Source organism: Haliotis rufescens, unplaced genomic scaffold (genome assembly GCF_023055435.1).
Source record: "Haliotis rufescens isolate VD_foot unplaced genomic scaffold, xgHalRufe1.0.p SCAF_6, whole genome shotgun sequence".
In the NCBI taxonomy this organism is placed as follows: Eukaryota; Metazoa; Mollusca; class Gastropoda; order Lepetellida; family Haliotidae; genus Haliotis; species Haliotis rufescens.
This window is the reverse complement of record NW_025964334.1, coordinates 14,327,208-14,352,874: the sequence shown is the minus strand read 5'-3', so window position 1 is coordinate 14,352,874 and position 25,667 is coordinate 14,327,208. Positions and strand designations below refer to the sequence as shown.

Sequence of the window (25,667 nt, the reverse complement as noted above, 5' to 3'; positions counted from 1 at the left end):
GGGGGACACCACCGCTAAATGCAATAAACCAGAAGCTGTTTTCCATTCAGTTGTAGCTTCTTATATTTTTCTCACTGTATACATGCATGCACAAGCCTACCTTAAGTTCTTTAAAATATAGTCATAATCATTTATAAATATTGTTGTTAATGTAGGATGGCTATATAATCATAAAGAAGAACTTGTGAACATTATTTCCAATACTGATTAACCCTACAGCTGAACTCTTCCGAAGGCTTTACATTAAAATCAGCAATTGAGTGTGACTAAAAAATACTTTGCAGAAATTCTGCTTATTTATCCCTTTCTTTAAACCACCCTAATGTACTGGAATTAAATCGACTTCATTATTATCATTTCATAACCCTATTTTCTGCCCACTTCACTGTCGTTTCAACGCTTCTGTCTCTAATGCTTTCTCCTGAATGACACTCTAAGAGGCTTTTACAAATCTTCTTTGTTTTGCTACAATCTAGCACCGTCACTGTCAACGTTTGCATTGATGGCGCAAAGATTGCGTGAGGTCACCCTTGCTGCTTTGTCTTCTCCTGCACGACGTGTCGACTTTGGTCGTTCCCGTCGTCAGCTAATTGTTATATGTCCTTGAGCGCCCATGCTTTAACGTTGTGCCTGACTCGAGAGATTGATGGACGACGAATGATAGAAACGCGTTAGTTTCAGCTGATTTTGTGTATGCACACTGAAAATAAAGGTCACGTTCTGTGTGTTCAGAAAATATTTACATTATTGATGGCTACATTAGCTTTGATGTCGATGTTAGATTTTATTTTATATAATGATACAAAACAAACTTGAAATATGCCATTATCGTTACTGAGGAATCCATAGACACCAGGGATTGATCTTGAGAGTTGAAACGATGTTTGTTTATTTTTTCAAAATCATGATATAAAATCGGCATCTTCTTTAAAATGCGTAATTAGAAAACTATACATAATATATTTTTCAGGAACGGACGCATACATATAAAAACTTATTAAAATTCTTGAATAGATTATATTTTTATACAGCATACAAAGTATAACACATGTAAAGGACTGTATATATTTTTATCCAAACTGAGGCAACCCATGTTGTAAAATACATTGTGAAATGATATATCCTTCTAAACATTAAGGTCCCTTAAGGTTCATCTTGTGGTGATGTGTTTTCTGCGAGATGTTAATACAGTCGATATTAGCTCCTATTCTGGTCGATAAATTGAAACACGAGAAGTCTGTTTGATTGCTTTGCTTCGCCGTTCTGACTCTGCGCGTATCAGTTAATATAGTTGGACCAATGCATGATCACCATTTGTAGGAAATTCTTAATCGGAAAACTCTTTTGTTGGGTCTTGGGTTGACTGTAGGGAATTGGTTTGCAATAAACTACAAAGTAAGGCTTTTAATGGAAGTATCACCGTGTTATGTATCACTAATCTCCCCTTATCGCTATCACTTATCACTGTCTACACCAGTCTCAAGTTCTACGAATGTACAATTACTACAATCCAATTGTATTCTTACTCCAAACGTATAATTTACCTTTGGCTGAGGTAACATTACTAACGCAAATAAACAATTCCAAGAAACTGCAGACGGAAATAACGTTAGGAATATGGTAATATGAAATCAATATTATTACTATAATTATCAGAAGTGACTGCTGAAAAGGTGCATGTACAGTGCATTAAAAATCCTGGGTTGAATATTGATTTGTTTCTGTTGTGGTGTAAAAATAGACAGATAATTCATTTTTTAGAGTCTTATGAATGTTCAATGATAATAGCATATACATATACGGGATCGGGTGGTCAGGCTCGCTGACTTGGTTGATGCATGTCATCGATCCAAATTGCGTGGATCGATGCTCATGATATCAATCACTGGATTGTCTGGTCCAGACTCTATTATTTACAGACCGCCGTCATATAGCTGGAATATTGCTGAGTGCGGCGTTAAACAACAAACCAACCAACCAAATCATATTTTGTTCACTATAGTAAACGTTTGTGCTCAGGTCATATGCATATGCTCTACATGGCTATTCAAAGGAACATTTTATACGTATGAATACAAAACTGACTACTACTACATGGAATGGCTCGATCCTTTAATAACCGTCTTCGCCATGCTTGTCGTTTTGACATTGAGGTCAATCCATAGTACGACCCAGAATATGTTGAGGTCGTCATGGAAAATAATAAATACAAAACTCTTTTGAATATTCCCGTATACAGCCTTTACGTATCCAGGCCAACAATCCCTGATCTTGTCCTTTTTGATAAATCCAATGAATTCATTTATGTCATTAAATTGTTCTATACCATTTGACCCTATTGTGATTGCCAAGATTCAGGAAAGACATCGCTTTCGAAATGTCACGCTTGTATCCCAAGTACCAAGTTGTCCGACTCCCAATTGTTCTCGGTGCCTTAGGTTTGGTACCTCCCAATCTGGGTAATGCAGAAGGCTGCAGTGTTGGGGAGTCTTCACATTCTACGAAAGGTTCTCGGTGGGTTTGACTGGGCAGCGCGTCCTGGGAGAAGTCCCATTCGCTGTCTGGGCTGCGTGTAGAGGGGGCAAGGGCCCTGAGCTGATAATGAACCTAACCAGCCTGACTGTGCCAGGATCACCCAAACCCTCTTTGCTACATTTTTTATTTTAATCTGACCATAAAAATATTTTAAAATTCATAATTTAATGCGACTTAAAAGGATGGGTATACTTATTACAACGCCGGTCAACTGAATTTTCAATTGCATTCTCAGCTCCCGGGGAATCATACGACCCCAGTTGCCCGTAGTGCTATACATCGCGGGGCAGCAAACTAAAACATTGAGCGCGTCACATTAAGCATGCTTTCAACTGAAACTCATTATTATAGATTATGTTTTGACATTGTTCGTTGTCTGAACAGAGTGACTTTATATTTTCAGGATGTTGGGGAAACAGCAAGATGAAAAATCTTTAGTCAAATATGACGAACTGGATGAGGTTTATTCAGAGGAAGATGATCCGGAGAAGAAAGCCAAACCCGCTTTCAAGTGTAGCTGCTGCAGATGCAACTGTGCCAAGCGATATCTTATTGCTATCCTCAGTAGCATCGGATTCATTTTATCATTTGGTATTCGGTGCAACTTAGGAGTTGCAATCTTGAAAATGACAAAGAACGAAAGTGTCGACTTGGATGGAGATGGAACAATTAGACAAAATGAATCGGTAATTTGATTGATGAAATTCTATCGGTAATTCTAAATAAAATAAGTAATACACTACCTTGTTGACAATAATAACAAAAAGATTAATATGATTGAAATACACGTCCGAGTGCCAACTATCATCCTCGATAATACAGGGTATGATATTGGCATTTTATTACAGTAAATACCCTGGACCCACAGCTTCCGTACGATTCTAAACATAAAAAATGTTCTTATGAGTGCGAGAAATTATGTTTTGTAAGACAGGAGAAAATAGATGTTGACGTCACTTTCGAAAAGAGGATTTGATAGCGAATGGGTCCTGGTGTTTGTCATTACAAAATGAAGATATAATGCTCTGGATAATCGAGGATGTCCAAGCGTAGCATATTACAGTGAGAGGATCCGGTTTGGTGCATATGTACCAGACGAAATAATGTCATTTGTAAATTGGATGCATCAGGTTCTATAGTTTTCTCACAAACGTATTCGGTGGCTACAATAATACAGATTTGATTTCAAAATCAAATCCGTCACTCATAACAGCGTTATACATGACATACGCTAAACACTGTTTGTTCTCTTCGAATGATTGTACTGTATACCTGTGTTTAATCGAGTGTTCTTGTTTCAGGAACCAGAGTTTAGTTGGACGCCAGAAACAGTTGGTGTTGTGGATAGCTCTTTTTTCTGGGGATACATAGTTACGCAGGTACCAGGAGGGTATCTGGCATCCAGATTGCCAGCCAACAGGTAACAATCCTTTAACTACCCCGTGGTTACATAATACTTGTGATAGTGGACGACAGACTAGCCTTATGGTTGAAGCACTCGCTCGTGTCGCCTAATCCTGGGTTCAGAGCTCCACGTGGGTACAATGTGTAATGTCCATTCTTGGGGCCCCCGCCGTGAACTGTCTGGAATATTGCAAAAGGCGACTTAAAAACTAATATATCATTTGTGAAAAGGGGAATAGATGACCGTAAGATGTAAATGCGCCGCAATTGGTTGTGTTGAGTACCATCCCTGCCAGCATCCGCTGATCCAAAGATTAGCCCCAATAATGATCTTTGATCAGCGCCATGCAGATGCCTGCTTCGTCACTTTGACCTTCGCTTCTACAATGAAGCTAGCTGACATGTTGCGATTCAACGATGCTTTAAATCCTACTTCCTCAGGTTACTGAAGTTGTTTCCCAGTACAAATGATGTCCGATTATAGAGGAATGTTCATACAGCAAATATACTCTAATGAATATAAATTTAGGTAAATATTGAAATGTTCATATCTACCAGTTACCATTACTCAGAATATAATTCAACCTATTTTATTTTCCAGATTATTTGGCATGGCTATAGGCCTATCAGCATGTCTGAATATGTTACTACCAGCAGCTGCTAAAGTACACTATGGTCTGGTTATATCAGTACGAATCCTACAAGGATTAGTTGAGGTACGTTTTTGTTCTTATTGTACTCGTCGTAAGTGAGTTACGTTAATGCGTTTTGAAAATAATCATCGTAAATAATAACACACCAATACATGTTGACAAATAGAAATGTGTAATATTGTTAGTTTGATTCTGTGTGTTGCAGGGTGTGACATACCCATCGTGTCACGGTATTTGGCGACACTGGGCCCCACCCTTAGAGCGATCCATGCTAGCCACTATATCATTTTGTGGTAAGTGCAATTCAATGTTAGTTCTACATCATTTTCTGATAAGAACCTTACATCCTTATGGAACACACATTTACATGATTTTCCATGTTAGCCCTACAACTTTTTCTGAAAGGCACATTTTCATTTTACCCGCTACATCCTTTCTGATAAGAATATCTTCACGTCAGCCACAATACCTTTCTCACAAGCACATTTCATGTTAAACCTACATCCCCTATAAAACACAGATTCCACAGGACACCTTTACATCATTTCCTGCGAAGAACATGTTCATGTTAGCCGCTAAATCATTTTCTGAAAAGCACATTCTATGTATGTTAATGGCCACCTCCTTTCTGAGCACATTTTCACGTCAGCCACTACATCCATTCTCACAAGCACATTTCATGCTGACCCTACATCCCATGTAGAAAGCACATTTCCATGTCACCTGCTGCAGAGTTTTCTGCTAACACATTTTCCTGTTAACTGCTATCTATTTTCTGGAAAGCACATTTCTATGTAAGCTGCCACATCATTTTGTGATAAGTACATATCCTTGTTAGCCTCGAAATCATTCGTGGTAAGGACATATCCATTTAAATAACAAACTCATTTTGCAGAACAACATATTACCCGCTAGGTAACTTAAGTGCGTGTAAGTACATATCCATTTAAGTAGCAAGCTCATTTTCGTGTAAGTACATACCCATGTCAACAAGAACCCTTGCGTTATCAATGGCATTGTTCATATAAGGTACTCTTCAGACCATAAACATGGGTAGTGTACAATAGAATATCATTTCAAAAGGAAACAAAAGAAACACGGGCTGACCGTCTCAGGGTCCTTAGGCAGTTGTAGCGCCCTACTACGGCCATCACACGACGTCGACTTGTCCCTTAACAATATCGTCTCCCACGAGTACAACATGGACGCTATTTTGAATCTAAATGTCACGGCTAACATAGACACCATGAACATGTCTCATTGGACATCGATCTTTCAGCAGTCATTGTTATCTTAATACGAAAATAAAATTCATACGACCTCTTACAAGCACTTGGTGACGAGATATTGATGGCTTAAGTTAGAAGTGGCTTTCGTCAAGGACTTCTGATATTGAACTACTCATCGCTTCTGAATGTATCATTTTTAAAAATCGTGGATGCTAATCGTATGTCAAACATACGACATATGTAATCGATTTACGTGACAGTTAAACGTGTGTATATTGCATGGAATGTCATGCTAAGGGCAAAAGTTGTCTTCGTCGTGTTAAACCACTCTCCTCCAGAACGGCATCATGCTCGATGTAATTATCCCAACTTGAAGACCTTCAATCAAAGTCACCCTCCCACATAACAGTGTATGACACAATAACAAACGTGCCTTAATCATGTTCTAAATCCCCTTCATCAAAATATATTTTCGTTATCCATGGAATTCAATAGTTCTTCCAGTGCCGTACCAGCTGGGGTTATATAACGTTACTGTTGACGTGTGACGTGAGATCAGACATGACACCGAAGCCCACTTTCGATTTCGAAATGCAAAGTTTCCGGCTGTAAATTAGTCGATGCCAGTTTGCATTCATTCTCTCAGCCTCTACCCATTGATTTTTCAGGGTCGTACGCGGGTGCCGTTCTCGGCATGCCGTTATCGGCGGTCCTCACCGAGTACCTAGGATGGCAATCGGGATTTTACGTGTTCGGTAAGCTTTTCCCAGTTTCCGACTTCGTGTCCTCTTCAATAAACCTCAGCAAGAGCCAGACCGGCTGCTTGATTAGACTACCATCATCCTTTAGCAGGGGCCATTGTAGAGTCTCGCCTTTAATGTGTAATTCTCTAAGTGTATTTCCCCGCGGAATAGCCTACTGTAGTAAAACTGACATTTAGCCAAATGAAAGCTTAATCTGAGCTATTTTCAAGGAGAACTGTAAAGTCAACAAAGGAAAAGAGGGTTGACTTGTTTGTGATTGGGACGGTGTACGTTAAATGACGTTTTAGACGTTGCCCAATGAAGCGTGGTCTTCAATCAGACCTGCCCATTGTCACGATCACTCTCGTTTAAACATGTTGTGTGTCTTGACACATCGCTTGATCGAAATATCGATACGTTGTTATTGATGATAGCTTCCGAAACCCAGTTCGATTGAAAGATATCTGATGGGAAGAGCATTAATACAGTTTACAGCGTCAATCACAGTCGGCTTTGACTAATAAAGCGAAATTGAAAATTCACATTTAATTTATTTTATTGAAAAGCAGAATCTGGTCATTTTAGACGGACAATATGATTTCTCGAGCAGAATAATGCACGGCTGTCATTACGAAATTCCTCCCTGATGAAGTAGTGTCCATGGACCAGTGATGCAGATTGTTGGAAATACAAGTTTCTATTACAGTTCATTTATTACCTTAGGGGATGCTTTCTCTAAGAGCATTATGTCCAAACACATTTACATTGTGGCGATCTCCGGAGCTATGGCATATAAATAACATTTGACACTTTTCTTAATCAAATAAAATACCGAATTGAATGGAAGGTCCCGACAATGGAATTTGCAATATCACTGCATATTCAATACGCGATACAAAATACGAATAAAAATATTCTGCAGGCAATATTTTTCTGCCCCAAAATCGAACAGATTTATCGGGAAACAATTCAGATCAAGTCGTGTGGTATGAAACTGTTCATATACCTCCGATTTATTAGAAATGATTCACCCTGAAGGAATTTGATTTCCAACAAATTAACATATTAATTTAGTATGGTATTTTTGGCCAGAGTAGCAAAGATACTCTTTTATGTATAAAACAAACACTTAAAAATATTTATAGTTCAGTATCATGAATATATTTGGAGATGTGTTTATGTGTTCTAAGTCTTCACTACAAAGAGAATCTTCCAAAATTAATCATGATCCCTATCTTTTTTGGTTCATTGTATTTTGAGAATATATGAACATACGTACTTTATCCACATGGTTTAAGATAGGGAAATTACAAGTTTATAGTTTTGAAAAACCGTCTGAATTGAACTAACACCCGATGACCCCAGCAACCCTGTTGTTATGCTGACGTCACATGGCATTGTTTCGCCGATGTATCTTGCAACTAACTTCACAAACTACGTCATAGGGTATTGTGACGATTACGTCATAGGGTATTGTGACGTGTTTGTAAACTTTGTGGTGTAGGACCCGATCCACAAAGCGATCGCATTGCAACGACAGTCGTAAGTCTATGTTAAAATATGGGAGGGGAATCACTTTAACGCATCGATGGTTTTGTGGAACGGACCCCTTAAGCCCTCGCATGGTCCTAAATTTATACGTGTCAACTTTTGATATGTTTGCAGTTTTATTCCGTTAAACTCTATTGGATTATGTTGTTGATCGCGTAGAGTCTGCCTATTTACACACGTTAGTGACTTTAAAAAAATATAAACGGCAAATAATAAATAAAATACTGAATGAAATAACGTTAAAGTAGCTGTGACGTCACATGATAAGTATCATTGTTTAATATCAACATGCAGTGGTAGACGCTGTCCCGTTAAGAAACCTCGACATCATAAGAGAAGATTGGAATACATTTCAATATACCACTGCCCTCCTGTGTATAACACTGCGGGAGTTGTATATTTCACCGCATATAGGTGTATATTTCACCGCATTATCTCTCTGTTACAGGTGTGTTAGGTGCAATATGGTCTGTTATATGGTGGTTCTTTTCATTCGAAAGACCGGGAGTACATCCCACCATTACAGACGAGGAGAAGATCTACATCGAAACCTCCATCGGAGAAAACACATCTATCATCAATAAGGTTGGTATTGAGGCACCGTTGTACAAAAGTTCCTCAGCAAATCAGCGTCTTGGAATAGGCGCGGTCATTGTGGTATATTGTTTATTTTGAGATTCTGAGTGTTTCGGGGTTCGAATCCCGGTTAGCCGATAATGTATCTAGTATTGTCAGCACCATACCTGTGCTCGTCTGTTGCGCTAAAGTGGCAAATGTCCTTCATAGCTTGGCAAGCCGGGATATAACTGAATACTGTTCAAAGCGGCGTCAAACTAACTCACTCACTCACCGACTCGAGTGATGAGATGCCACATGACCACTTGCAGATTACTACCATGCATTTGACACGCAATGGCATGACAGCTACTAACTTCAGTACCTCATTACATATATTTTTTTTTGTTTTGACATTGGTTAATCCACCATGATGTTCTAATGGTGGGTAGCCCAGTGGTTAAAGTGTTCGCTCGTCACGCCGAAGGCCCGGGTTCGATGCCCTACAGGTTTACGATGTGTGAAGCCCATTTGTTATGTCCTCACTCACACACTATAACACTATTAACAACAATAACAATAACAATATTACTAATAATGTAGTATAATGAAGTACCAGTTCTAACCCAGGGCCCACTTGCACAAAGCGATCTTAGCGCTAAGATGATCGTAACTCCCATACTTTAACATAGGCTTACAAAAGTCGTAGCGCTAAAATCGTTTTGTGCAAGTGGGCCCGGGTCTTCATGGGTTTGCCTAGTTTGAACCATATGGATATCATAATAACATCTATTGTACTTCTTTCCGCAGAACCATAAGACCCCATGGGTCAAGTTTTTCACGTCGATGCCGGTATATGCCATCATGGTGGCAAACTTCTGCCGAAGCTGGACTTTCTATCTCCTTATCATCAGCCAGCCCACATACTTCCTCAAGGTTTTCGGCTTTGAGATTGACAAGGTACTGTCTACCTCCATTTTGTTCAGTTGAAGTAAGAATTGATGTCGTTGAACGTGACTGAGTTACTAAAAGTCCAATTAAATAGTTCTGTTTTGATACCTAAGGGTAACCTATTCAGTAAGATGGTTAAAAGCAATATATATTAACGTCGATTTGTGATTGAATTTAAGGTGTTGACATATAGCCAATATCTCGACTGGAATTAATATGAATAACATGAAAGAATTATTCAAAATTATTTTCCCCTAAATTCATCAGTGTGAGACACACAAAGTTGCCTATTCGATATTATCTGATACCGGGTGATTCGGTGATGAGAGCGTTGTGGTAAAAACTTCACCAGGTTACGCAGAAAACCGGTTGGGATCACAACATCCTTAATATTGCTTGGTTTAGTTAGCCACAAATATTAACACACAAGCTTTATGTATTTTTATTGGAAAGAAATCGCATGTATGTCCAAGAGCTGCCTTCAAAATAAAGTATACATTATTTGTTGTGAACAGATTTTCATATCTTGCGAAAAAAACTGAAACTGGTTGAAAACGATTGCCCCAAAACACCCAAAAGGTTGAAAATTTCTGACTTGAGAAACATGATATACAATGTAAATGTGTAGTTGGTATAAAAAGCAAGCGGTTGGATCCCAAAACATATATGAAAGCATGTGAAAGCACGCGAGAAATATGACGAGGGTATCAGCAGAACGCTGATGGTGCTACGCGGGTACATATTGCAAGAACATTCTGGTACAGCCGACTGACCACTGGCAGACTATTTCATCTACCAACGGACTGTCCACCACGGGGAGGGACATACCAAAAAGGTGTCGACCACGTGTCCCCACAAAAGCACGGTTATCCGCGCAGGTTATGTCTGCGCAACCGCTTTATTGAGGGTCAAGGACCCCGCCGCATCAGCAGACGATTAGGTACTGCAGGCCTTCGGAATCTCGGAAGGGCCTTGAGCCGTCGACAGCGGTAAAATAGACGTCAGTGGTCGCGAACGAGTTTGGTCAAGAGTTCAGTTCAGAGACGAGAGCAGGTTCAATGGTCGTATTCGGGTGCATCGACGGAGAGGTGAATGATTGGATCTTGAATGCATCCAAGAGGTTCATCTTTTTGTAGGCGGTTGCGTTGTGGTGTGGGTGGGATTTGTGGTGAACGGATGACACGTCTTGTCATCATCCATCGACATGTGAACGTCCAACGTTACAGGGATGCAATTCTGCAGCCAGTTGTCCTTCTCTCAGAAGACAACCACAAGACATACGTTTCCGACAGGATAATGTCAGGCACCACACTTATCGAATATTCCAGGATATTCTCATCATCATTAATGCATCCGTGTTGCCTACACCGATAACCCATTTCTGGTATCACCTTGTGTGACAAGATGACATCGAAACCTATCGAACATCGTATAGCGGTTTGAACGCGCGTTTTTGGAGGAGTAGGACATCATACCCAATGACGTAATCAAGCGGATGACGTCATCGATGAGGCGTTGTGTCCAGGCATGTCTGGACACACGAAGAGGTCACACAAGATACTGATGCGATTTACCGAGGTGCTATGGAAACGCTGAGAAATTATTTTTTGGCTTGTACCATAAATGATTAAACTTCAAACCATATTTCAAATCAAATGTGTACGTTTTCTCGTTTTCTATTAAAAGCAGTCCAAGTCGATATATACTTTTTCTGATCAGGAGTGTCAAAGGTTTGACTGTCCCCGTGATAAAGTTTTCATTTAGAGCTATCTTCAATGGCTACCTGTGATCAGTTATCTCCCTTTGTTTCGGTAACAAGGTGGTGAGTTGACGCCGCCCTCTGGACTACGCTTACTTTACTAAAATGCAATTTCTGCAAGAGAAACCAATAATAAGATTATATTTACTTGCACATCATAGCTAAAGAGCTACACCAATGTGCATGAACAACTGAAACCGATGAAGAATCAAGACCTTACTATAAATAATGAAATATCGAAACAGTTATTTTAATTTTATATAGTTGTACATAGGTCAGGAACTCGTTCAACAAAGCTCTGAGACAATCGTAAGCCAATTGTTTAGATATGCCTACAATACAAATTAAAATTTATTTATTGGCGATTTGAAAGAGAAGAATTGGTGCAAATTGAAAACAAGGATTATTATTATTCCCGACGAACAAAAAACAATGTTTGTTTTATTTTCAAGAGCGGCACCCTGTCTGCTTTGCCCCATCTGGTGATGGCTATCATCGTCCCTATAGGGGGGCAGCTGGCTGACTTTCTGCGTCGCAGGATTCTCACAACAACTGTTGTTAGGAAAATCTTCAACTGCGGAGGTAAGGCCTTTCAGTGTTAGTTCGTCATGGTTTGTTCCGGTCTTTAGGCTGACGTGGAAGTCACACGTCTATATGTCTTGTACAGCAGGTTCTACAGTAACGTTCAAACCAACGTCAAGGACACCCACAAAAAGTATGCAACAATTGGTTTTTTGATATTACGGAACGTTCAACCCAACGTCAAGTACACCCACAAGAAGTACGCCACAATTGGTTATTTGTTATTACGTAACGTTCAACCCAACGTCAAGTACACCCACAAGAAGTACGCCACAATTGTTTTTTTATTTGATATTACGGAACGTTCAACCAAACGTCAAGTACACCCACAAGAAGTACGCCACAATTGGTTATTTGTTATTACGTAACGTTCAACCCAAAGTCAATCACACCCACAAGAAGTTTGCCACAATTGTTTTTTTTATATTACGTAACGTTCAACCTAACGTCAAGTACACCCACAAGAAGTACGCCACAATTGGTTATTTGTTATTACGTAACGTTCAACCCAAAGTCAAGTACACCCACAAGAAGTATGCCACAATTGGTTATTTGTTATTACGTAACGTTCAACCCAACGTCAAGTACACCCACAAGAACTATGCCACAATTGGTTATTTGTTATTACGTAACGTTCAACCCAACGTCAAGTACACCCACAAGAAGTATGACACAATTGTTTTTTTTATTTGATATTACGGAACGTTCAACCAAACTTCAAGTACACCCACAAGAAGTAAGCCACAATTGGTTATTTGTTATTACGTAACGTTCAACCCAAAATCAAGTACACCCACAAGAAGTATGACACAATTGTTTTTTTTATTTGATATTACGGAACGTTCAACCAAACGTCAAGTACACCCACAAGAAGTACGCCACAATTGGTTATTTGATATTACGGAACGTTCAAACCAAACGTCAAGTACACCCACAAGAAGTATGCCACAATTGGTTATTTGTTATTACGGAACGTTCAAACCAACGTCAAGTACACCCACAAGAAGTATGCCACAATTGGTTATTTGTTATTACGTAACGTTCAACCCAAAGTCAATCACACCCACAAGAAGTATGCCACAATTGTTTTTTTTATATTACGTAACGTTCAACCCAACGTCAAGTACACCCACAAGAAGTACGCCACAATTGGTTATTTGTTATTACGTAACGTTCAACCCAACGTCAAGTACACCCACAAGAAGTATGCCACAATTGTTGTTTTTTATATTACGAAACGTTCAACCCAACGTCAAGTACACCCACAAGAAGTAAGCCACAATTGGTTATTTGTTATTACGTAACTTCCAACCAAACGTCAAGTACACCCACAAGAAGTATGCCACAATTGGTTATTTGTTATTACGTAACGTTCAACCCAACGTCAAGTACACCCACAAGAAGTATGCCACAATTGTTGTTTTTTATATTACGTAACGTTCAACCCAAACGTCAAGTACACCCACAAGAAGTAAGCCACAATTGGTTATTTGTTACTACGTAACGTTCATCCCAACGTCAAGTACACCCACAAGAAGTATGCCACAATTGGTTATTTGTTATTACGTGACGTTCAACCGAACGTCAAGTACACCCACAAGAAGTAAGCCACAATTGGTTATTTGTTACTACGTAACGTTCAACCCAACGTCAAGTACACCCACAAGAAGTATGCCACAATTGGTTATTTGTTATTACGTAACGTTCAACCCAAAGTCAATCAAACCAACAAGAAGTATGCCACAATTGTTTTTTTTATATTACGTAACGTTCAACCCAACGTCAAGTACACCCACAAGAAGTACGCCACAATTGGTTATTTGTTATTACGTAACGTTCAACCCAACGTCAAGTACACCCACAAGAAGTATGCCACAATTGGTTATTTGTTATTAAGTAACGTTCAACCCAACGTCAAGTACACCCACAAGAAGTAAGCCACAATTGGTTATTTGTTATTACGTAACGTTCAACCCAACGTCAAGTACACCCACAAGAAGTACGCCACAATTGGTTATTTGTTATAACGTAACGTTCAACCCAACGTCAAGTACACCCACAAGAATTATGCCACAATTGGTTATTTGTTATTACGTAACGTCCATACACATCAGAAGAACGCATGAATAAATAATTGCGTGTAATAACGTAACGTTCAACCAAGCGTAAAGTGCGGTACTGGATAACAAACACGTATATTTTATGTTGATCGGGTGCTATAGGTGGAGCAGGGCATACTGACATTTTTTGTTGTCATTATCGATTACCGGGGATGCATTCCTATCATTTCCACAACTATTTTGCCTTCAACGCCCAGTGGAATCTGTTTGGGCAGATAATCGAGATCTGATTATTTTCTGGAGGAAGAAAACAAATTTGTTCCACCGAAAACAACAATTATAAAACAGTGTCTGACCCTCAATGTAGAGCCTACAATAACGTTCCACCGAAAATAATATATGCTAGTATACAACAGTGTATGATATCCAATGTAGATCCTAACATAGCGTTCCACCGAGATTAACATATGCGAGCACACAACAGTGTGTGATATTCAACGTAGGTCCTAACATAGCGTAGCCTAGTGGTTAAAGCGTTCGCTCGTCACGCCGAAGACCCGGGTTCGAATCCCGACATGGGTACAATGTGTGAAGCCCATTTCTGGTGTCCCCCGCCGTGATATTGCTGGAATATTGCTGAAAGCGGCGTAAAACCGTACTCACTCACTCACCCTAACATAGCGTTCCGCCGAAAGTAACATATACTAGCATACAACAGTGTGTGATATTCAACGTAGATCCTTACATAGCATTCCACTGGAATTTGATATTGAGTTGCATTTTTTGCAAGGGGTCAGCAGTCGTATTAATTTCAAGATTCACAGTACTAGCATACAGCAGTGTATGGTATTCAACGTAGGTCCCAACAGCCTTCCACTGAAAGTAGCATATATACAGCAGTGTCTGAACCCTGACATAAATCTCCAACATCTGTGCTGTACATTCATTCCATCCACAGAAACTCTACACCCAGTCTGGCAGAATGTACCAATTCCCAGGCGACACATGGTATAAAACTCAGTGATGCGCAATACGCTTCATCCTCTGATGATTCGTATAGTTTCACAAATTGTTTTTTTCATAAACTGGTACTGATAAAACACTTAGCTTTATTATACGTTGATCGTTTGTTGGTGTTGTTAAATTGCAGACAACTTACTTCAAAGGGTACTTTTCGATAGCAAATAGACTTTGTATTTTTTATGCACCAAAATGGTACTCGGAATGTGCAACGTGATACCGTGACTTCTGCGACGTCAGACAGGGAGTATCAAATAACAATAAACGTCCTCTGATTCAACCAGCTAATTTGACACATCAGCACATGTCACACTCCATGGGTTGATGCAGGTTAAATCGTCCAAATGACAGTTCACAAGACTCATCAGTCTTTGATGCCAAACACAGCAACTTCATTCCACCACAAGAGTATTACTACGTAGTCTGTAGACCCGTGAAGATCCTGGGTAGAATAGGTCTTCAGCAACCCATGCTTGCCGTAAAAGGCGACTATGCTTGTCGTAAAAGGCGACTAACGGGATCGGGTGGTCAGGCTCGGTGACTTGGTTGATGCATGTCATCGATCCCAATTGCGTGGATCGATGCTCATGATGTCAGTCACTTGATTGTCTGGTCCAGACTCGATTATTTACAGACCGCCGTCATATAGCTGGAATATTGCTGAGTGCGGCGTTAATCAACCAACCTACCAACCAAGTAGTCTGTATCACCGAAGTAGTAAATTCGAGTAAGCACGCGTCCCCGCTTTACATTAATTCCATCTTGAAGGCTTAAAATTGCATGTCTGTGTCTTCCCGGATTTATTTGTACAGTAAACTACGGTTATAACGAACTTAAAGGGACTGCTAATTTTAGTTCGTTATAACCGTAGTTCGTTATAAGCATAACTACAGCAAATAGTCGGGACCAAAAAAGTAAGTTCGTTATATCCGTCAGTTCGTTATAAGCGTGTTCGTTATAACCGTAGTTTACTGTATTTACTGAACTCGATTAGACTATTTGTAACCGCATTAAGCCTCTCGTCCCTATTGGCGAGTCTACCAATATCTCCGACATGGTCGTTATAAGTATCATCATCACAGAGTTGTTAAAGTTTAAACTAAACTTTGTGGAGGTGAAAAGGACATAAAGCTCTTGTTTTCAATTCAGAGCAATGTAAAAGTTCATTTGAATCTGAACACATCGTGCACAAGATCTGTCTCTCTTTGAAGATGACATTCTCAAAAGGTGAAGATGACATTCCTAAAATAGACATACATAAACCTAACGTACCATTTCAAAATAACTGTCTGAACAATTCGACTTCATCTGTTGAAGTTACGCAAGGCAGGATCCAAAGCTCTCATACTAATCCAGTATGATTCCGTTTACGCATCTTCACGAAACTGATAAACTTTCAAATTCTCGGACGGAGCATCTAATAAGCCCGGTGTACCATGCCCTCAGAGTGAAGTCCGATCACTCTGAGCAGTCCATTATTAATCATCATTAACCGTAATGCCGTGCCCTGTTCCCTAAGTCGCTTTCTTTGCCTGTTCATCTGGATGTGAGAGAGACTACAAAAGCATTCAAGACATGCATTTTAGGAAAGGTAATCGGATTTTCTCTTGGCGTGTTCTGGCTTGCCTGCCACCCCCAATCCGTAACTTTAATCATATCAAACCCAAGCGTGCGTGTTTACCTCTAAGACATGGGCTTTTGTGGCATGCGCGTGGAAGGACTATATACCGCCCATCGACACAATCAATTTTTAAAGTCAATCGCCGCCTCCATTCTCATTAAAACGAGGCTCTGGGACTCAGATCGAGGTTGCTGCCAAATCTCCAATGGGTTTGGTTATCACGCTAAGGCTTAGACACGTCAGGACCAAAGACATCAGACCGTGCTTATATCAAAGCGATAGTTTCCTGAATCGAGCTTAGCTTTCAATAATTTAATTGAATTATTTCGTTATCGAACCAGGAGTACCGCCAAGGAGGGAAGCATTCTGACTGGAGAGTCTTTAGAAGAGTAGTTTAATCGGGACATCGCTCTGTGGGTGGCTGGGACAGTTGGCTCTGTCTGTTGATGTTACGGCACGGTGTCAGTGGGAACCAAACGTGGGTTTCATTACAATGTTTTCAGGCATCGTAGAAACTCTCAATCAAGCTGCATGTGTCCACTTTTAATCAAAATAAATCTTATCCTAATGGATCCTTCGGACACCGTCTCATTTTCTAATGACTCTCCAGCGTGACAGGTTTGACATAAATACACCGTGCCCATCTCCCTATGCAGGCAGAATAAATATTAAAAAATGATCATTTAGGTAAGTGTCTGTACCTAATATTGACCTGGGGTTAGTGGCAAAAATATTTATATTTATAGATAAAGGATTAACTAATTTTTAAACAGATAGAACTGGCAATTTAAGTAGTAATGGTTTGGTGTTTAACGCAGAACTTGGCAAAATTCTATCTACTTATCTATCTAACTGCGACTGACAAACCAATGGTTGATATTATGAGCAACGTCCCAAGCTGTCGGGTGTGGTTGCACGCAATCAACCAAATCACCGAGTCTATACACTCGTCGACGAACCTATGTTACTGGGGACCAATAATCCCCATTGATAACACAATTTGAACATGGCGAATGGCATCTATAGACCTTTTATATTTATACAAGACAGTTTCTTATGTCGATGACACTGTTACGAGGATTCGGACTCCAAACTCAAATCTGCTTTAGCTAATTACCCATATGCAAATGAAGCTCTAAACAAGTCTCCTGTTCATACAGGCTATACACACGTATGAACAGTATTACATTATTGGACATACCAAAATTAATCAAGAGCGATACCCATACAGTTTATATCCTGGTACGGCTTGGGCGCGTCACCTGCTTTAGAGTGAGTGAGTGAGTGAGTATGGTTTTACACCAGAAATGGGCTTCACACATTGTACCCATGTCGGGAATCGAACCCTGGTCATCGGCGTGACGAGCGAACGCTTCAACCACTAGGCTACCCGACCGCCCGACCTTCTCCATAACACACTGTATAATTCTCTAAAAGATAAAGTCAAACATATTTTAGCACTTGCTGGGGTGGGGAACACCCGGTATCATCACTATTTGATAGTGATTCATAAACACATGATCATGATATAGTCGGAATGGTACAATGGACTCTGCTTTTAGCAGGAATTATGGAAATGTCGTTTGCCTATCTTGTGCACCTTTAAAACACGTAAATGCTGTGACCTATGCCCAAAGCCCCAGGGGTCCATTCTCTAGGTCCGCTGGTGTCTAGACGAGTCAGAAGTTTGTTCATCTAATGATCAGTGATACACAGTCCTTGGGAGCCGTTGAGGAGGCGTTGTCCGCTCTACATTCTTCAAATGGATGTACTGCGTGACAGAATATTCATTTACGAAAAGAGGAGTCAGGAAATAGGCATGTCCATTAAACATTGTCATACTGTGTATATTTCCCTCATCACGACTACGTGATTCTGAAGTGATACCAAGTTGTCACGGTACACATCGATGTATTTTATACATGTGAGAAGACATTGTGATTGATAGGGGAGTAATGTGTTTTATTGGGGTTTTAAGCTTTCCACGCTTTATATCTTGATTAACTGGGGTGTGGGTGGGGAGCTGTTGTTTCTTGTGTATGTCTTGGTATGTTTTGTAGTTAGGTGGGTGGGCGGGTTTGTTTCCTGTTTGATTGCTTCTGCGTTTAATTGCTTGACCAGACTTACGTTTGAAGTAGTAATCGCAATTAAATTAAGTTTCATTTAACAAATGTAGGACTATTTTCATTTTTTTTATTTGGTAATAATGATGTACTACAATGTCATTAGCGTCGATGGAATAGTCTAGCGGTTCGCTCGTCACGGGTTCGATTCCTTACTAGGGTACGATGGCTAAAGCCCATTTCTGGTGTCCTCATTCATTCATCTTCATAATTACTTCATATATTGAAAATAAGAAAAACAGGATAGAATTCAAATACGGTGGGTTTTTTTTCAAAATACGTGCGTGAATAGTATTTTTTTTTTAAATAACCTCATGAAATAATCCTTTGGTGACGTGTCATCAGCTACTCGCCCAAACAAAAAAACGTGCGATATATCATTGGAAAAACGTTGCCAATGATACACAGAAAGGACCTTCTTTTATCTTTTACGCTGATCATTTGTCAAGAATCCTTCTGAACTGTCTAGTATTTTTTCTTGCGTGCTGATGCCGTGCGTTTTTTGTGTGTCTAATGAATCTTCTCTGTGGATTGGTCCGCGTTCGCCGCGGGCGGTTTGGAGCTAGCACCCTAGACCGGATATTACTCGCTTGCTAATTTGAACACTGCTAATTAAAGCACGCGTGATAAATTGTGAGAACACATGCTGGGGGTGAATTAGAACTCATCAGCTGATGAGATGCCATGAATTCACCAACATCAACAAACAGAGCCATACGATTCTAATTCGATCAGTTTTGAATCTCGCGGTAGGTAAAATTATTCCGTGACCAAAGTCGCCATGCGCGCCTACACAGTTTTTAGTTCAGGGCGGCCATGTTTACGTTGCGAAAGATTAGAAGGCATAATGGTTGACTCTTGTACTCCGGAGCATTAAGCTAATTAATCTGGTTGGAGAAAATCATTTTACTGTGATGAGACGCCTAAAAGCAAAAGGTTTGGCTAATTTGAGAAGTAGGGTGCTGAGGAAATTGTAATGACGTAATTATCTTCCCAGAAAACAGCATTAGTGGAATGGGGTTATTTGCCAGTTTATTCCTTTCATTCAAACATGTAATGGCTTTGCATAGCGAATTAAAATTGTAAGTGACTTAAATTGTATATTGTCACACATGTATAAGCAAAAAAAAGCTTTTTAAGTACAAATTATTACAAAACAGAAAAAAAACATAATTACATTTTTTCAAATAGAGACTATGACGTCATTTCTTTTTAAAAAACACCATTCGTTACTATGGGAACGGTGGTTCCTTGTGGGTTGAATCGCACTTTGACAATTGTAATCCAAATAGATAATTTATCGTATCTCTGAAACATAGGAAAGTATTCATATGTTATTATTTTGTTGCTGTTCTCCATCAACTTCTTGTTATCAAGCGCTCCTGTTTTGGAATTCGATCTTCTTAACATATGCTAATACATTTCGTAGTAAGTGAATATTGTTTATTGGGGCAATCAGCAATGTAATATAGCTCTGTACGACGATCTTCAAATAACCGATTCTAACAAACAAACAAGTGGCTGATGGCATGAACAACTTAACGATACGACCAAACACAGGTAAACTAACGAATCCATCTGATCTCCGACTGCTCAAATAAGGTAAAGAACACCCGATATTTTCATGTGACTATAATTTATCTGTCATGGCATGATGGATTAGCTATAGCTAGATGAAAAAAAACGAGTGTTCTTTAACTTCTTTTGAGTAGTATAATTAATAGGTCCATACGACAAAACGTTGTGTAGTCGGTACTCGTTGGATGGGATCCAAATTCTTTTCTATGTCACGATGGGTACTTTCCGACACCCAAGCATATGGTTTGCAGGGGCTAAGAATTGCTCAGTGAATTGCTTCCATAAGCGTGTCTTTGTAAAGTATCCCCGTCATTCTATAACAGTTAATTGTCGCCCAACCATATATGCAAACATCCACTGTCATATTTATATGGTACTGTTCACATAATAAATCCCGGGATCGCAAAATTGAACTAGAAAATGTAAACATAAAACGTCAACGCCAGAGATTTTCCGACGAAACAAATTCTATTGGTGTAAGAGGCAAAAGAGTGGTTACAATAATATGACTGGATCTCTGAAGAGTTTGTTTGGTGTTTAACACCGAACTCAGCATTATTCCAGCTATTTGTCGACGGTCTGTAAATAATCGAGTCTGGGCCAGACAATCCAGTGATTGACATCATGAGCATCTATCACCCAAGTCAGCGAGCCTGATTACCCGATCCCGTTAGTCGCCTCTTACGACAAGCATAGTCGCCTTTTACGGCAAGGACGGGTTGTGGAAGACCTATTCTACCCCGGATCTTCGTGGGTCAACAAAACCATTGAAACTAGTGACTCCCCAGCTTGTAACTTGAATAGAATGTGTTCTATTGACTTGCCTTTGTATGTGTTTGTGACGGGTGCCACCGGTAGGGCAGGATACGTTCACTTTTTCATCCGCTCCCTTTAGTCGTCTCTTACGTCAGGCATAGTCGCCTTTTACGGCAAACATGGATTGCTGAAGACCTTTTCTACCCAGGAACTTCACAGGTCTGAAAATCAGAGATGACACAAGGTCTTCGCGAACAGGGTGAGCATGTCCTGCCCTCCCAAGAGCACCCACCACTCACACAAGTTGCATAACAATTTATGTGTCTGTTACTCAACAATTAAATGTCCCTCCCGAGAGCTTACCCCAACCCCGAACCGACCATTTGATATTCTGAGGGCAGGAGTCGGGAAACAGGAGGCATCATGGATAACAAGAAATTATAAGAAAGATGAAAAAAGGCAGGTCGGGACAACTTCGGAATTGCCAGGCGTCCGAACTTGACCACACAGAAGGAAGCGAGCTACAAAAACATGTTTTATATCATTGCAAAGATCTCGAGGAGACGAATCCAAATAATGTGTGTCCCAGTGTGTACACATGTTTACAAGCTCAAAAATTGGCTCAGAAAATGCATTACTGCAGATATTTCTGGCAGAATTTTTTTTCTGCAGAAATTTCTGGCAGTATTCTTTTTTCTACAGAAATTTCTGGCAGATTTTTTTTCGGCAGAAATAACTGGCAGAATTTATTTATTCCTGCAGTATTTTTAAGCAGGATTATTTTAATTCAGGATAAATAAGGTTCAATCATTGGATAGTTTAATCTGGAGTTGCTTTAAATTACCCTTTTCCCCAAAACAAACATTTTTAAAGAAAATTATAAAAAGGGACATTGTGCACTTGATAAACTGGGTACCACGTGGGTTAAACAAATTATTTAATTACTCGTTTAAGGGAAATGTGAAATGTTCGGTCCCAAGGTACCAACCAACCTTGATTCTGCAGTAATCCCGGACAGGTAATTGGGAGTACCTGAAGCCAATCACTTCATATTGCTGCGGTTTGTTTAAATACAATTTGTAAGGGACAGGGACGACCACGAGGTCTGGGAATACACCTCAGATTGTGTCAGCTTCAGGCCAAGCGATACAGGAAAAGAAAGGCCATGTAAATTAGTATAGGGATAATCTGATTAGTTTCTATTAATGTCCGTGTTTACCTTACCAACACAAGAACACGGGGAATTAATTACGAATCGATTTGTTGTATGTACTGTGACACTATCAACATGTCCCTTTGTGGTAGCCAGGATGATTGTGTTTATGGACGCTGCAATACTGGTGACCTGGTATCTGAACTCAGTGACATCTCTCCTGACATGGCATTATGATGATTAGCGCAGGGAGCAGTTGAAGGGTTAATATACTTAAATCACCTCTTAAAAAATAATTGTGATAATGTTGACTTCCCCAAAGAGAATTTCAGAAAGAAAACACAGCAATCGTAAAATAATTCATAACTTTAATCGAAACAACGACGGTTTGGGAGCATAAGCATCACATCATGCCAGGATTGTTTTTCAACTCTCACGGTCGTTCTGGTGTTTAGTCTAATTTACCAACAAAACTGATGCTGTTTGTTTTTAGGGTCAATACGACGATAAGAGCTGGGGTTTTTTTTAAAAGTTGAATTTAAGGCAGCCAACGTCTCGCCCACGTATTTGGGACCACGTATATTGGATCAAATATATGGGAGGCGTATATGGGACCACGTATATGGGACCACGCATGTGGGACCACGTATATGGGATCACATATATGGGACGACGCATATGGGACCGCGTATATGGGACCACGTATTTGGGACCACGTATATGGTTGGTTGGTTGGTTTCTTGTTTAACGCCGCACTCAGCAATATTCCAGCTATATGACGGCGGTCTGTAAATATGGGATCACATATATGGGACCACGTATATCGGACCAAGTATTTGGGACCACGTATATGGGATCACAGATATGGGATCACAGACATGGAACCACGCATATGGGGCCTCCTGTATTTGGGACCTCGTATATGGGATCACATATATGGGACCACGCATATTGGACCGCGTATATGGGACCACGTATTTGGGACCATGTATATATGGGATCACATATATTGGACCACGAGTTTGGGACCACGTATATATATGGAATCACAGACATGGAACCACGCATATGGGACCGTGTATTTGGGTCCACGTATTTGGGACAACGTATATGGGATCACATATATGGGACCATGTCTTTGGGACCACGTATTTGGCACGACGTATATGGTTACAGGGCTGGCAGATAAAGGATCATAATAGGGAAGTCTGCAATATTTTAGAATATTTTTGTGGAATATTAAAGATGACTCATAAAAACGTCAAAATGTTTCTCCTTGCTTATGCATCCTTTGTTTAGAACTATATTTAACTATGCATACCAGTTGATAGATATAAAAATGTAGGTTCACAGAACCCTTTTCTCTCTGTCGAACTTGATAGTTTAGAAGCTTAATATGATCATTTGAAGCTTGAAATAGAATCCACACCCCATAAAAACAAAAATATATTTTTAGTCAGGAGGTTTCGTCAGTTCCGATGAATAAATATCAGTTTGTTGTAGTCTTCTCCTGGATACTTCTTTCTTGGAAAATATTCACTGGATATACAAACATATAATTTCCACGTAAGCTCTGGAATCAGTCAACTCACAAATAGTCGCAAGTTGGCTGTCGGGCTCCCGGATGCTTCTCGTCAGATTCAACCTTCATCTGCCCCAAAATATCAGACTGCAACATAAATTACCCCTTCCTTGTGCGTTTATCTGTCTGCCAATCCGTCCACTATTATAAGTGACCCCCGTGGCTACCTAATCCTCGTGAGTAGCTTGCGATAACCGTTATCAACCTCCCTGACACCAACGCCGCTGTGTTGCCGCTCTATACACTGAATGCTAAATTACATCGACACACAGCCATATGCTTTCATGATTGATGTCCGAAATCATACACTGCCACACAAAAACTTGGAGTTGCAAATAGATTCTTCACTGTACACGAAAATTGAATCTCGAAACAGAATATTAATGTGTGTCACTTTTTTAAGGGAATGTATTATCCGCAGTAAATTACTACTGATAACTTGTGTACTGAAAAACAGATGACCGACAAATTTCCGTCATTAATGTCTAACGCTCTACTGCCACACAAACCCGACTCCGTAAAAAGAACTTGATTGTCACAAACTTTATATATCATCTTTGTGCAAATATTATTTTGATGCGTTTCAAGCAGATCTGAGAAGTATCAAAATACAATGCTTGAAAAAATGGTTCTTAGCAATATGATGCCATATTTATTTATGACGTGTGCTGTTAGTTTTGTGAGAACCAAAACTCTTTTAACCCCATATGTGTTGAGATGAAAGGCCTTCATTCAACTTCTTGCATAAGATTTACGATATTTCTAATTCATAGGGAAGTCATATGAATTCCAGTGTTGTAAAATTAGTCACTTGAGATTACATCACAACACTTTGATGTTTCATCGCCATTCCGTTGTCGTCTGTTTCAGGATTCGGGATGGAGGCTGTGTTCCTATTGGGCGTTGGCTTCACCCGTGACACTGCCACTTCAGTAGTCTGCCTCACTTTAGCCGTCGGATTCAGTGGATTTGCCATTTCCGGTAAGGTTTTATTTGCAATGAATTCAACAAAGAGTATCTCTTGGTTTACATTACATCGAATCCTTTCCTTGCACACGCCGTCGATCTGGAAATCGGTTTCCAGTGGAAGAAAAAACCTATGTGGATAACACACAGTGTGTGTTGTCACTTTGATAACACCACCGTGACATCACTTCAAAGAAACGCAATCCCTTTGTTCACAATACTTGGAATGCCATGCGTTTAAAGAGTTCAGAATTAGAATTAGCACAGTACCGTAATTTATACAAAAAGGGATCTTATTTGGCAAATACTGATAAGAAGGGAAAATATTTGATGGTTCTATTTCATAAAATGCATTGGAAAGTCCGAAGATACTCATTTATGTGAAGCCTTTTTGAACAGAAAAGCCAAACTGCATTTTAATGATGCCAGTGGCCCATCAGTCTACAGAATCTGAATGTTCTATATGCTCTGTGTGGATAAGAATCTTAGAGGCAGGTCGAGTGTGTGGGTGACGCAGTAGCTTGAGTAATGTCTAAACATTCCATCATCTACACACTCAATTTAATGAAAAAACACCCTTTTACAATCTTCATCAAAGTTAAAAAGTTTTTTCTGAAGTTTGCCTCCTTGAAAGAGTCCACTTTTGGCAAAATCTGCGTTTCATTAGCAAATCAATTGGAGATAAGGGCTTGGGGGACAGGGTTAGAATTTTCATAATCATGATTTGATGGTATTTTCCGGAAAAGCTGGCCCCTCTCGTTGAAATGCCAGATTAATCCCTCCACTCTACCCTTTTAAGTGAAAACCGTTTCATTTGGACTGATTGCCAGAACGATTTTCCGCAAA

At 39.8% G+C, this 25,667-nt stretch overlaps 1 protein-coding gene across 1 annotated transcript in view; it reads left to right on the top strand.

The window, feature by feature from the left end:
• Positions 1 to 25,667, top strand: part of LOC124135443 (vesicular glutamate transporter 2-like) — a 71,776-nt gene that overhangs the window by 33,919 nt on the left and 12,190 nt on the right. The window contains exons 2-10 of the mRNA XM_046500772.2: positions 2,939 to 3,221; positions 3,837 to 3,955; positions 4,541 to 4,655; positions 4,798 to 4,885; positions 6,490 to 6,576; positions 8,564 to 8,700; positions 9,481 to 9,630; positions 11,833 to 11,962; positions 24,726 to 24,836. Coding sequence (XP_046356728.2) covers positions 2,939 to 3,221; positions 3,837 to 3,955; positions 4,541 to 4,655; positions 4,798 to 4,885; positions 6,490 to 6,576; positions 8,564 to 8,700; positions 9,481 to 9,630; positions 11,833 to 11,962; positions 24,726 to 24,836 — 1,220 coding nt within the window. The remainder of the gene's footprint in view (positions 1 to 2,938; positions 3,222 to 3,836; positions 3,956 to 4,540; positions 4,656 to 4,797; positions 4,886 to 6,489; positions 6,577 to 8,563; positions 8,701 to 9,480; positions 9,631 to 11,832; positions 11,963 to 24,725; positions 24,837 to 25,667) is intronic.